The sequence below is a fragment of the Anarhichas minor genome, unplaced genomic scaffold, assembly GCF_050575085.1.
Source record: "Anarhichas minor isolate MPS153535 unplaced genomic scaffold, ASM5057508v1 ptg000028l, whole genome shotgun sequence".
NCBI classification, from domain to species: Eukaryota; Metazoa; Chordata; class Actinopteri; order Perciformes; family Anarhichadidae; genus Anarhichas; species Anarhichas minor.
Window position 1 is genome coordinate 15,747,025 of NW_027466474.1, and position 14,363 is coordinate 15,761,387.

The window sequence follows — 14,363 nt, forward strand, 5'->3', positions numbered from 1 at the left end:
GATGTAAAGCGGTTGCAGACAATTCACACGTTGGCACTTACAGGATGGTGTGTTGAGGTTTTGGAGGGCTGATTTTGAGTCTGGGTGAATAAAGAGTCCACTACTTGAGGTAATGGAAACACGCTGTGAACACCACACTGATGAGGTTAGGACACAACCTTTAAAGGTTCGCATCCAGCAGAAATAGAGCCACATTAGAATTCATTTAGAATCATGTTTCTGTCCCCCGAATCCAATGTTCACTTTGAGCTGTTTTTGGTCTGCACCAACTCCTGAGGAAAACATGGAGCTCGGAGCTAAATGCTTATTTTAGCTGCGTTCTAAGTCGCATACTTTTTTACGTTTAGTACGTACTGCAGCTGCCCTCACAAAGCAAGTACTCTTGCATTCACTTGGGACAAACTACTTCCTCACAACGTGGCACCTTGAACTTTGCATTTGTTCCAATTAGCCCTTTCACACGGGTCGGTCGGCACAACGTTACGTCACCACAGACGAGAACAATAGGATGCAACAATGTAAGTTTATTTGTCAAGTTTACAGTCGATCGGAGCCATCGAGTGGTCTGCACTCAGTCCTGCCTGAAGCACCAACATGGCATCTCTGGTATTCCATATGTGACAACACAGGGGACCACTGCAGGCAGCACTGCTCCACAGTGGTCTGTGAGGAACCAATACATGTAGGAACACTGGGATTATTGTAGCTGATGAAGAAACTAGATTGGACTCTGTTCAATCATTCTGAGGGAAAAAACTTAAAGTTCAGTTTAAACTCAAACCGTTTTTTTAAACCACATTTAAATCAGTTAAATTATCAGCAAGTACATGATACTTTATATACACAAACACCTTTGTTGCATCACGCTGGCTTATTTTTACATATTTTTTTTTTCAAAAGTATCTTATTTTTCAAAATAGAGTTTTACTAATTCATAACTACAGAATACATAAAGCTGCATTTACCATAATTGCTGCAATGAATAACTTCATACATGAGACAGAGACGCACACAAAGTAAAGGACTGTAGTGGTTCATGGTGGATGTAACAGCCGAGGAGCTGCGGGGAAGTGTTTCTTACACGGTAGACAGAAATATAATAATAATAATAATAATACAAACAATCTCTCTGGTTGCTACTCCTAGCGAATATGACCACGGCATGGGAGCTACAACTCCGCAGAAAGCTGAGGGGTGAGTGCTTTGTCTCCACGAACACGCTTCTGAAAGGTAAAGGCCCAATGTCACGATGCACACGCGCTTAAGAAACCAGCTCCAAGTTCAGCGCCAGGAACCAAACCGGCCATATGTGGACAGACGCAATATGATCTGTAAAAACCTCTTACAAAACATTTTACCGACGCTCGAATGCTTCAAAGTTATCGCGGTGGTCAAATCTTTCCAAAAATAAATAATATGTTCGCAGAAGTAAACGATTATTTAGGTCCGTCTGGGGCAAAAACACACAGTAGGAGTGCTGGCGGAGGAACAAAAGAGGTCTGAGATGTCGACCAAACTCAAGTACTTGTGACAAAACAGCTAAATGCTTCAAAATAAGACTCGAAATATAGCAAAGAACCAATTAGTTCACTACTATATATATATATATATATATATATATATATATATATCACCAAGGAAAACCAGAAAGCGAGCGGTAAATATGCTGTTATTTATCATATATTTACAAGACATAAGCTATTTTTTTTTTTTTTTTAAACATATGTAAGCGAATAGCGAAGCCAGTTGTTAGTTATTGGACCACACGGGGACTCGGTGTGGGCGACGACCTAAACATGCAGGTTCAGTGCTCCCTCTAGGCCTTCAGGGTGGAAAGGGGACCACGACACTCGGCGGGTAGAAAGACAGAGCGGCTCGCGTCAGTGTCCGCACCAGGAAGCTCTCACTCTCAGATGGATATTTGCCAGCTTTGGAGGATGACTTCAAGCACCCCCCCCTGCCACCGTGCATATAGCTCCGCCCCCTCGCACGTCAAAGAAGAAATAAACACCTGGTTTTCTGCATGACGTGGTCTGAACTCTGCTTCTCGATCTGTCCTTCTGCCAGCGGTGGCTGTATTAGTAGCAGTGGTGTGTGCCGTTACAGCATCTACAAGCTTGTTAACTGTATTACGCTGAAACACCTGTCCTTAGTACCGCGTGTGTGTCTGGCTTTAAGCAGGCTGGACTGAGGTCAGCATTTCATCAAAGCATTAGCAGTATTTTAGCATTATTGCTGTAGCTAGGCTTAGTCGTGATCGCGGCGGCTATCGGCTTTAGCAACTAGCGGCGCTACACTAGTATTAGCCAGCGGGGTGTGAAGCTGTGTTAGAGGCTACTGCGAGCTATTCCTGCCCGTCGGACATTACTCGGTAGGTTAGCCTTCTCAAAGCGGATGCGTGTGGCGGTTCGGGGAGCGGCGTGGTCCGTGAGCTCTGGTGCTCTTGAGGGGGAACAGGCGTAGAGGGAGCACTGATTGATTCACTGGTGTCACATCAGTATGTCCAGGTCGTCGTCGCCGCGGTCGTCCTCCTCCGTCACCCGCAGCGCCAGCACCTCCTCGTTCAGGAACAGTCCGCTCAGGTGCTCCTTGCGGGCCTGCCGCTGCTCTTTCAGCTGCCGCTTGCGCAGAGCCTTCTGCTGGAGCTTGCGCTGCTTGGAACGTTTCTGAGAGATGGTGTGGAGAGAGAGAGAGGTTAGAGAGGATACCGAGATGAGGATCAAGGTGTTGAAAATGATGAGACAACAAATTAACCAGAGTAGGATCGGAAATAGTGAGGTCCAGGACCCCTTCACACACACACACACTTCTTACTTTAGAGTCTCGTATACGTTCCGCGGCGCTGGACAGGTTGCCATCGCTGTGAGCTCTGCTAATGTTAGCAACACTGCCTCCACTACAGGCCGATGCCGTACCACCTGGAACACAACGTGACACAAACTGTTTAACAACCAGGAAGAGACTTTGAAAATAGTTGAAACTGAGCTTAAAAATCAAGCTCAGTGTTACAATTTCTCATTATTCCTTTCCGCCCCTCCGGTGGCGGCGCCGTTGCTGCTGCTGCTGCATCTCACCTGCCACGGAGTTGGAGGCCGTGGAGCCGGCGGAGGAGCTGGCGGAGCTGACCATGCTGCCGTTGCTGCTGCTGGCCGCGCTGACGCCGCCGGTGCTGGCGCTGCTGTGGCTGCTCCTCTTCCAGCTCTCTCTGGTGCTGCTGGCCCGCTGCCTGGGGCTGTGCTCCCTGATGTAGTTGCGCACCTGGTGACATCACACGGATCGATAAAAAAAATGAATAAATGAGCTTTTCACATGCTGCGTTATCTACGGGTCACCGTCTTGACGAAGATCAAGCCAAAATTAATTTATATGTATGCTTCTGTGCATTTAATATATAATCAAACATTCAGGAACAACTCTTAAAGCTTTTCACAAAATGAAATCACTTTGCAGGCAGTTAGTGAATCCCTGAAGGTGTGGCAAGAATGCAGCCAATGAAAATCTAGTTTTTTTTTGCCGTTTTGTCGACGGGTTCATTAGACTTGCATTTCAGAGTTTCTGCCCACCTGCTTGAGTTTCTCGTCCGTGAGACAGTTGAGCTCTATGATGAACTCGCTGTCGGTGGGAGAGATCTGGGCACAGGGGTCGATGATCTTGATGATGTCCAGCTGCTCTCTCAGGCCCATCTCCGTGCTGACCTTCCGGCTCAGGTACTCGATGTACTCCACCTGGGAAACACAAGACGCGTGGGTGTGATTTTTTCTTCCGGGTATCTCCGCCTACGCTGAAGACTAAAAGGTGAATACGGAGCGTTTAACTTTGACTGCTGGGGTAACACGGCTTTGTTCACCTGCTCGTCGTTGGTCATGGCGCTCCATGGTAACTCATCCAGGTTGCGATGAGGGTGGGGTTTGGGCTTCCTCTTGGAAAACAGACAGGGCGAGCTCGGCACGCTCGGGATGATGTCAGAGAGGACTTCGCTGCCGCTGGCGATGTCACTTCCTGGCAACTGGGAGGACAGAAGTGAGACCGATTATCTCTTCCGTCCTCAAAGCACTTGAATTAAAACCAGCAGTGTTTTTTTAAGAAATCACTTCTAGATAAGCACAGCCAACAACCAACCTGCCACTCAAACTCGCTGTCGGACCAATCCCAGTAGGTGCTGATAGAGGAGGAGACGTCACTGCAAACGCTGCCCTCTGGAAACAGGTCCAGAGAGGTCAGTTCCTGGTCATCCAGAAGGGAGTAGCAGTCGTCCTGGTCCCCCACAGACACAGAGGAGAAGAGCTCCTCGCTGCACTCCGAGCTGGCAACGCTGGTCCCACAGGAAGTAAGGTTCCACCTGTGGAGAACAGTGGGTGAACGTCAAAGCGCTTCTGGAAATGGTTCAGATCGTTTTCCTGAGACAACCTGCTGTACACAAAAGATTCTTCAAAATAAGAGATTAAAACGCTGCTCTTTCACATGATGCACGTTAACTTTTGTCTGCCACTACTTCGTCATGAAGGTGGATATCTTAAATTACATTTTGGAAAAAGTTTACCTCACAGACAAGTGACACACGCGTTTGAACACAAAGACACACACACTCTCTCTCTCTCCACTTGCCTGTTGCTGTTGAAGCGGTGCAGGGGATCTGTTCTGTGACAAGATGAGAGCTGACAGCCAAAGTCACTGACATCCAGGGTTCCCACATCGCTGAGGTTGGCTCTTTGGGAGAGGAGAGGGAACGGCTCCTCCGGGGCCAAGAACTTCTCATACAGAGACTCAGACATGGCTAGATGTTCCTGACACAGAAACTAAAAAGGTAAGACAAATGTAACGGGGCACTTTTTCAACAGAGCCACGGTCTCAATAATCACCACCAAATTGAAGAAACACATCTGGCACACACAAAGAAAGGCAGTATGTGTTGGTTGCAGGGAGTATTTGACAGCACTGGGTTGTACAGGTGTCCATGACTGTGTCCACATGATATTCATCCTTCATTTCATTCGGCTTGTTTGTGTACAAAAATCACTGATGCCGAGTCTCCACAACAGACACACTGCTGATGTTCCTCCAACACAGCTTTATGCATTTAGAATGACTACATCATCAACACCGTGTCCGTAACAAAGCTGAAGTATACTACTGGATTTAATGAGGATATAATGTATCCATTTCCCCAGATATGCAGATTCATTAATAGGAAAATTGGTACTCGTGTGCTGCAGATTAAAGTATTTTATGATAGTGTACCTTCTGTTGTGTGGGCGTGGAAGTGAAATAAACTTCACGCTGAGAAATCCAAATGTACTGCTTTTAACGTGTTGTTATCTTTCTCCAGCTGTATGGGCCATGCAGTGTGGGGCCTTTAATTACAGACACAACGAGTTAAAAATAAATAAATAACGAATACACTTCAATAGTCTCTCTAATACGTAGTGTACACTGTGTGTACACTAAAACAAACATGCAGTACTACAGCAATGTAGCTCAACAAAGCTGAACTTTCTTTCATTCAAATATTAGCACGCAGCAACATTAGCTACTCGAGCTAATTTGCTGGTAACATTTGCGACGTTAGCGTACAAGGCTAGTTATTGTTGGGGGTGTAATTTAGGATGCTAAAGAGACAGCTAACGCTAGTATTCATTGTTGACAATAGGTGTCATCCACGTTAAGCATCTAACTCCCGGAGCTAATTGTTGGATTTGTCAACAGACTCAAACTATTTACTGTCTTTAAACGTCGTGTCGTATGAAAATAAAAATAGCTACATTAGTGTGGATACACCTTAACGTTACATAAACCGTTATAGTGTTTGGTAAGCCTGTGATTTGAGCACAACACAAGCTAGCATCGTTAGCTAACGTTAGTTGCTAATCCTCTACATGTCTACGTAGCGATCATCGAGCCTCAACACGACTCTTAACTGACGCTGACGTCGATCTTTCCCCCACAAAACAAATACAAACGGTTCATGCACCCGGCAGCGTTGTGATCGAGGAGCTATCTACATCAAAACACCAACCTTTTTGTCGTTCAAAGAATGATCATTTCTGCCACCTCCATTTGCAAATCCTTTCTTTTCTAGCGATGACCGAAATTGTCACCGCGAGACTCCCGGGAGCGAGCGCAGCGTCACGTGACGTGAAGGCGGAAGCTATCACGTAAACACAGAAACTAGCTTAATAAAGGAAGAGCACAAACGACCGTATTTGCGTACATTTCAAATTGTTGATATTTGTTAACGCCACATAAGGCATATTAGTGCATGGTGAGTCATGTCTGCAAGCCATACAAAGGACTCCAGCTTTTTGGGAGGGAGGATACCGGCAGAAATCGACTCATTGTCGAAAAACCTAAAGGATGTGGACCAGGAGACGTTCAGAAGAATACTGAAAGGTAAATAACGTTACTAACGTTAGCTGTTTACGAGGTCGTTAAATGTTATCGTCTCTTTAAAACAGGACATTTTAGGTTTAAATGTCTGTAGCTAAGACGTGTATTAGTTGCTCAATGAGTAATATATTGGGGCACCAGCAACCTCAAGTGTTATTCTGATAGAAGAGTAACGTCTGCCTGAAAACGCCTCACATTACGGTACCTGCTGGAGACTCCGTCCCCTGCTGCTTGTGTCTGCTCCGGGGAGCCTGAACGAGTGCAGCACTAGCAGTTGAAAGCCATTAAGTTAAATAAGTGAACCAAACGTGCGTGTTGGATTCCTGTTCTGTCCAGCTGTGGTGAGCGCCCTGGAGGGGAAGGACTGCAGGGAGCTGATGAAGTCCATAGCGGAGAGCAGCCTCGTGCCCCAGGAGAGGCTCAGTCACGTCGTCGCCGGGATGTACCGAGTGCTGTCTGAGGCCATCCGCGTGCCCACCTCATCACTGAAGCAGGAGGTGAGCTGCGGTTACGCGCTGGAGAGATCAGATGTTGGAGGTACATACAGGCACAACACAGCACAGGCCTTACTATAACATTGATAAGGACTGCTTTGGATTGAGCTGTTTCACTTTTATGAACCAATACGCCGAAATGGAGAGAAAAAAAATCATTAATGTAATTAGTTTCACATGTCCCCATGCTCCATACTCATTCTTATTGAGTATGTGTGTGTGCTAACACTGGAAACCATAGGCCTGTCTCACTGGAGACATGTTACACGTTACAGGAATAAGGGAAAAAAGCACAGGTAATATCAATAATACAGTTAATGATGAATTCCACACAACAGGCCTGTGTGGGTATCTAGGGCAACACATGCTGATGTCATCACTAGCATGGCATTACACATTTTAAAGATGTAAACATTTTACATCTTGTGTGACATAATAGTTAACGTTGTGTTTGTGTCCACGTTTAGGCCTTCAGAGAAGATCTTAGAGAACTGAGGTGAGCTTTATCACACCCTTAATGCTTTGATGCTCGTGCTCACGCACAGCGCAGTTTCAACCCCAAATGCTGAATTTTCCGTTGTCTCTTTTGTCTATTAGGATACCTGAAGACTTTATCACAGATTTCTCCAGTGTGGTTTTTGGCAACAGGTTCGTTGAATTTACAGCCTTTAAATTTAGACTTTTAACACATTTAGTCTCTGTTTTTGTGTCTTCTCGTGAAGCACGCAGAGCTCTTTTGGTCAGAGTTGTGTCTGGTTTTCATCACCACAGGACTGGGGTAAAAATATTTGAATGCTATTCACGGAGAAATCATTGCTGTGTGACTCCCTCTCTTCGTACTTGCAGGCGTGCCGCTCTAGACGCAGCGACCTCCCGGAACGACCCACACCTCTCCACGTTAGAAGACTTTAAATGGAGGGTGGATGTCGCCATTTCCACGAGGTAATGTACCAACTGAGAGAAGTTTCAACCTGCGGTAGGTCTTCCAGGGTGTGAGGTGTGTTTTTTATCTCTCTACTTAGTTCGTAATGAATACAGGACGAGGTGGGTAGTTGGTTGAAAAGACAAAAGCAGACGCCTTCTAATGGAAAAGATGCATACGTTTTTGAAACATTTCTAAAATAAATATCATTTTGTCTCCACAGCTCCTTAGCCAGGGCCCTGCAGCCTTCTGTTCTGATGCAGATGAAACTGTCAGATGGGAGCTTTCACCGCTTTGAGGTACTCAAAACAGTTGACTTGTTCCTGATGGTACAGGCAGGTGTACATTCTCTTTGAAATGACCAGTTTTCTCTCTGAATGTATGTGTTCCAGATCATAAATACAGACCCTACTCAGTCTAATCCTTGCTTTTTGACACCAGTGCTGAAGATGTATAGACCAATATGCTGAGATTCATTAAGGAAACATTGACTCTAGTGGCTGTTGAAAGAGAGAGCTCCCCCAGATACAGGTGTTGGGCAATATTTAATCATGGTACAATGTCATTTTGTCCACATGTCTAGTGTTCCTTCTGCACCGTAGTGTGTGCTTCCAGTTTATCTCCAGCCTGTGGGTCGCAGGAAGTTGGTTGTTGGCCAGTGGACTAATGTAGGTCTACATAATCATTACATAACAGGATCACAGGGGAATAATCGAGGTAACATTTATTAACTACAGCCTAACCTAGAACCTATTTCTGATACACTGCGACGGTGAAGTCTATTTGTTCATGCAGTAACAGGACGTTATACTTTTATACATTCACTACAAAGCGGAACAGAACAGACGCTATAGAACTGTTCTGTCTTTTGGCAAATCCGCCTTTTTCTAACAGAATAACGGCGGAACCTCTGACTGTGTCTCTCCTCTGTTCTTACAAACCTATCAGTTCAAACGACGGTAGAACACATCCAATCCGACTAAGTATTGTAGTTTCACTGTGCCAACAGTAGCACCCTTTCTGCCTTCACTACCCAGAAACAACCATTATAACATCAGAATGACGTTTATAACTTGTGTTATAAACATACAAATGTGCTCCTTATAAATAAATAGTTATAAAAGAAATAAAAAGAGAAACTCAACAGCAAAATGGATCAAACCTTCAACAAGTTAGTGAGATGCATTGCTCAACAGGGGGCGCCACACTCCATACATGCCTGCCTGATGATTTCAAGATAGATGCAGCTTTCAAAGTAGGCTGCTAATGTGGACGCTGTACAGTTACGTGATCAGATTACACCAGAATTAGAAGATTAGCAGCAGCAGCAGCAGCATCCGGTGTGCAGATTCTATTGATGGATGCACCTTATCTCCCCCTGATATGTGTTTCTCAGGATCTGATCCAGAGTCTGCTGCTGCGATCTCTCTTCTTGATCAGCAGATGTATCTGTTTTAGTACAGTGACAAAGGGACGATGATGACTCACTGTCTGCTTGAGTCTTTGATACAGGAATGAGAGTAGATATACTATATATATATATAAGATCACATGTATCCGTGTTGGTTTAGAATACATTGTTTTGGGACTGGCCCACTTTCACCCTGTAGGGAGGTCAGAGGTCAAACTCAGGCAAGGCTAGTTCAATGTGAAGTTCGACCTGTTCGACTATTATTTTCACATATTTTTGCTAGATATTTACCATATTTACGGTAGGCTACTTTGAAAACATCTCACAAATGGTGAAAAATCATACAGATATATTTTTTTCCAAATATACATAATGGAATAATATAAAATTAATTATATTAAAAACAGTGAATGTTCATAAGTTGTTTGTTTTAGTTCTGAAAAAATGTAAATTTATTATTTTAGCGTCACTACCTTTTTTTTAAACTGGTTGTGTTTTTTTCTTTCCTTGTGCTGAATTTGACACAATACACATGAACATTAACTAAACAACAAATCACAGCAGTGCATCATTTCCAGACAGTTTCAAATCATTCAAAATTCAAAGTTATGAGTTTTCACAAGCGAGCAGAGCTCTTGTCTTTCCTTCTTACAATACAAGTTGGTCTCTCCAAAGCCACTTCCTTCATCCACATTCCATTAGAAAGTACATCCATGTTCTTCCACAATTGCGCAATTATCCTGCTGGCTTGTAATAGTCCAACGTCAATGAGCCGTGACATTCGGCAGAGTTACAAAAAAGTCTTGAGAGTATTTTCCACAGAACACCAATTTTTGGCTGATAAAGAGATTTCCTTTCCAACTATAAGGCGTATTCATTCCAGCACACAATCAACCGTTTGGTACAGCATGTTTTTAGAAAATGATTCGACCCTTATTAGACATTTTTGTTGTTGTATCGTAAGACCTCTGAAACTATAATATGTTGAAATATGCTTACCTTTTAAAAAATTAGACCAGAGTCCTTATCATGCCCGGTGGGACTTTTTGTTGCCAACTTCCTGTAAGGCAGAGAACTGAACAGGCCTACTATTTAAAGACGGCGATATCCAGTGGGTTTTTTCAGCCTACCATACCTAGACCAAGTAGAAGAGATGGCTCAATCAGGTCGAGTTAACTTCAACACATATTTCAATAAGATGTAGGGATTTTAAAACAGTTGCTCTACCAAGCAGTCGGGCAGAACATTGATGGGTTTTAAGAGATCAAAGAAGACGGGTGTGGAGAAGAAATGGTCAACGGTAACATTGTGCTGTATCTAACTGGACACCTCGTCTATGTGTCCTTGTCAGTGAACTGTTGTTTTCTCGTCCAGGTGCCTGTGTCTAAATTCCAGGAGCTCCGGTACAACGTGGCTCTGATTCTCAAAGAGATGAACGATCTGGAGAAGAGGAACATCCTCAAAATCCAAGACTGATTTACCACGCTGGCCTGTTATTTAATCGGCCTCTCATGGTGCTGGCATCCATCTTAACTGCTGACAAAGTGCAAAATGGTAAGAATAGTTATCTAGCTGGCTGCACCACGGGAGTACCTAACAATGACCAAACTGAAGAGAAAAAGACGAGGACTCGTAGCCTTTATTTAAACAGAAATCTATAAGCTCACTCTTTCCCTTGCCTTGTTGTAAACTGTGCATATTAGATTATTTGATTCAGTGGTTGATTTGGGAGATTTGAGACGGCTGCATTGTGCCAAAATATGAATGCAGTCAAGTGAGCGCTCAGACACTCTCTTACTCAGCCACTTTCACTGGTGTCACGTGATCTGGTCTGAACATTTTGTCCACATGCTTCTGAAACACGAGGATTCACAAATCAATGAATAAACCTTTTTTCTACTCATGTTTTTTTTCACAAGTGTTTCAAACCACTGAAAGAACATCAATGTGTGCTCGTCTTTTGGGTTGTAGCACTGTTGTATGAAAAGAAAAATGGTGGATTCTTATGGTTATTTTGTATGTTTGTCATAATAACATTAATACTTTTTACCTCTTAAAACCACATTTTTCTAATAAAATCTCTCCATTACTGTACAAGCAAAGACTGATGTGTTCAGATTTCCTTCAACACTTTTCACCTGCACAACGCCATCACAAACACGGTGGCAATCAGTCGACACACAAACACCTGAAGGAGTAGCCTCAACGGAAGCGATAAATAGCTGAAAAGTCATATGACAATGCTGTTATAAAGGCTCTTATTCAACACTCTTCAATCACACAGTGAGTCAAGGCTTATGCACCTTATTGTGTAAGCAAATGAACTGAACCAGAAAGGGAGTGTCTCTAAAGCACCTGAGAGTTCATTTAGCACTTCCTTATAGAAACTATTCTCAACACGAAGACTTGCTCTCCAAAGTGACTCATTTCAAATTCACTTCAATCCCCATTACTCTCCTCTGAACATATCTTTTGTCAGCTTCTGGGATTGTCTTAAAACATAGTTTTAAATAGTTTGAGTCTCTACGTGATGTCTGTCGGTCCACCACTTTGGTCCAGACTTAAATATCTCAACAGCTATACGAGGGATTCATGGTCCCCAGAGGATGAGTCCTGATGAATTTGATGACCTCCTGACTTTTCATCTAGCGTCACACTGAGGTTGACATTTTTGGTTTTAGGTGAAATGTCTAAAAATATTGGAAGGTTGGTGATAAAAGTTGGTACACATATTCATGTTCCCCTCAGGATGATGAATTGTAATACCGTTGTTGATCACTTGACTTTTCCCATTTTAGTCCATCCAATAGTTAAGTTGATGATCAAATAACTGCATAACTAATGACATTCCCGTCAGCTTCAACTGTGCTTTGTGTTTACCACAAAGCACAGTTGAACAAAGCACGAAATAGGCTTTTAAAACAGGAAGTACAGAAAGAGAAAATGTAAGGCTCAATAACTATTTATATAGTATTTCAAATCTGTAAATTATTTGGATTAAACATTTCAAAGAAAACACAAGAATTGTCTTTGTGTAGGATTTGGATGTGAAAGTTACACTGCGATCTTTAGTGAGACCATCATTCATCACTGTTCCAGTCTCCATCCTTCCGTTACGACCATACAGATAAAAAATATATATATCTTACACGACAGATCTGTTCTTTAGTTTAATAATAAGGGACAACCCTGTTCCCGTCTTGCCCGACCGAACAGACACCAACATAAACTTGAGCACGACCAGTAGCTCAAGTTCAAATCTGATTTAAGACCCTTGTCACATGCAAACTCGGTTCTTTCGTGCCTCTCACTCCTGTGTGTTTACGCGTTACTTCCATCAGGAACAAAACATGATATATTATCTCTGGTGTTTGAGACAAGTGCAAGTGTATGCCTGTTATCCATCACATCTCTCTTTCTTGTATAATAGTGTGTGAAGAGAACTGCTGGTCTCTCAGCCCAGTACACACTGTCCAGACAGCCTGTGCTATGAATACCTGGCTAGACTGCATTGTTGGCCTATTTAGATACACACATAAGGACATTTCAAGATGTGGCGGGACACAAGGATCTGTGATTATTGTGTGTGTGTGTGTGTGTGTGTGTGTGTGTGTGTGTGTGTGTGTGTATATGTTTGCCTAACACTCTTGATTGTCCTCATTTGCATTTATGTCAGTCTGTCTGTTTTTGCATGTGTGTCAGTCTGTCTGCTGCCGTGTGCATGTCAGTCAGCGGTTGTGTCTGTGCGTGGGATTGAGTTCACGGGCCAGACCGGCCGACCTATATTTCCAGCACCGCTACTACTGACATGGACACTGATGGACTGAGCAGCCTCTAATCTCCACTCACACACACACACACACACACACACACACACACACACACACACACACACATACATACAGGTTTTATTTTGAGGCTGCAGGATATACTAATTCAGGTTGTGCTAATAATACCATGTGGTATAGTATCAGAGCAATTCAGAGGACAATCCCGTATCCAGAGTGATTAAACTGACCTTAACCCACTTCTGGTCTTATAGTGAGTCTATGTCACTGGCTGAACAACAGCCACTGTGGACAACATTCACTGTTACAGGATGATGGGAAATGCAAACAATATACAGTACCACATGTAATGTCAGTTACACAGCAATATCTGTTCAAATGTTATGGCTGCATGCTCAAGGACCTTTCGAGGTTGCGGTGAGTGACACTTTCTCAAAACACCTTTAATTTCCTGTTTTATACCGCCATTGACTGCCTGCGGACTCCTCACTCACTACTCTTAACCGGCACCTGGCCCAGCCGCTATGGCCCACAGTGGAGGGGATACAAGTTTGCGGTGTGTTTGGACAGCTAACTACCATTTACACACACTGCTGTACATCGCCGCACCTCAGCTGCTGCTACGCGGACAGACAGCTTGATGAGTTTAATTTTGATTAAGGCAAGGTTGTATGACGTGTCTTACACAGCGACTTCGAGCCGATTGCGTGCTTACATCACCGCTTGTTTTTGAGTTTGAATGAAGTATGATTCAGGACACTTTACAGAACATTAGAGTCTAGACGAGGGGGTTAGTCATTTGGGTTCTATTCAATCACAAAATACAGCAGCGGAGGTTGCAGACGCACCTGGAGGAGGAGATCTGCACTATAAGTGCACCATTAGTTGCTTATGAATGAAACTTGCAAGATGAAGAATATGTCATTCATCCTTTAATAGTCACATAGTCTTGCTTCAACTGTTGACTTAAATAATGCTGCAAGTGCCATGCCACATCTTTGCTCTTACCAGGAACCAGTTTTTAACTTGTTATACGCTTACAGTATAACATTACATCGCAGCCTGTGACGGTTTTTCAAATTCTAATTCCTGGGATTTTTTTTTATTAGTAGCAGTGGAACTAACAAACATTACTTCAGCAACATTCTCAATGTGTTAAGTAAGATGTCACTTTTTGTCATTATTATGAAACGTTTATGCAACGATGACCAGAGCGTGTGCTGGTGAGAGACTGCTGCCTGTCACAGTCATCCAACAAACACAGTATGATTATTTAATATCTGGCGCAAGGATTCGTTGCTTTACGTTGTCTGTCGATCAGGACATTGATCTGAGGGGCGGCGACAAGGGATGATATGCTCTTC

General features: G+C 43.5%; 2 protein-coding genes across 8 annotated transcripts; one reads left to right on the plus strand and one right to left on the minus strand.

The window, feature by feature from the left end:
- Positions 1–504: 504 nt before the first annotated feature.
- On the minus strand, positions 505–6,843 carry fam199x (family with sequence similarity 199, X-linked). Of its 7 annotated transcripts, none has more exons than XM_076102994.1 (9): positions 6,590–6,843; positions 6,014–6,145; positions 4,606–4,796; positions 4,120–4,339; positions 3,848–4,006; positions 3,564–3,725; positions 3,075–3,258; positions 2,815–2,918; positions 505–2,666 (listed from the first exon to the last, which is right to left on the minus strand). In XM_076102994.1, the coding sequence occupies exons 3-9, from the start codon at positions 4,770–4,772 to the stop codon at positions 2,490–2,492; spliced, it is 1,173 nt and encodes a 390-aa protein (XP_075959109.1). In that variant the 5' UTR covers positions 4,773–4,796; positions 6,014–6,145; positions 6,590–6,843; the 3' UTR covers positions 505–2,489. The 7 variants fall into 7 exon arrangements, with proteins under 7 accessions (XP_075959109.1, XP_075959113.1, XP_075959112.1 ...); XM_076102998.1 differs by lacking the exon at positions 6,590–6,843 and adding an exon at positions 5,239–5,351 and having other exon boundaries at positions 4,606–4,784; positions 6,014–6,568; XM_076102997.1 differs by lacking the exon at positions 6,590–6,843 and adding an exon at positions 5,239–5,351 and having other exon boundaries at positions 6,014–6,568.
- Positions 6,127–11,313, plus strand: commd5 (COMM domain containing 5). The gene is made up of 7 exons (XM_076103001.1): positions 6,127–6,387; positions 6,721–6,881; positions 7,346–7,374; positions 7,476–7,526; positions 7,725–7,820; positions 8,024–8,099; positions 10,586–11,313. Exons 1-7 carry the CDS (start codon positions 6,267–6,269, stop codon positions 10,685–10,687), a joined length of 636 nt encoding a protein of 211 aa, XP_075959116.1. The 5' UTR covers positions 6,127–6,266; the 3' UTR covers positions 10,688–11,313.
- Positions 11,314–14,363: the final 3,050 nt, after the last annotated feature.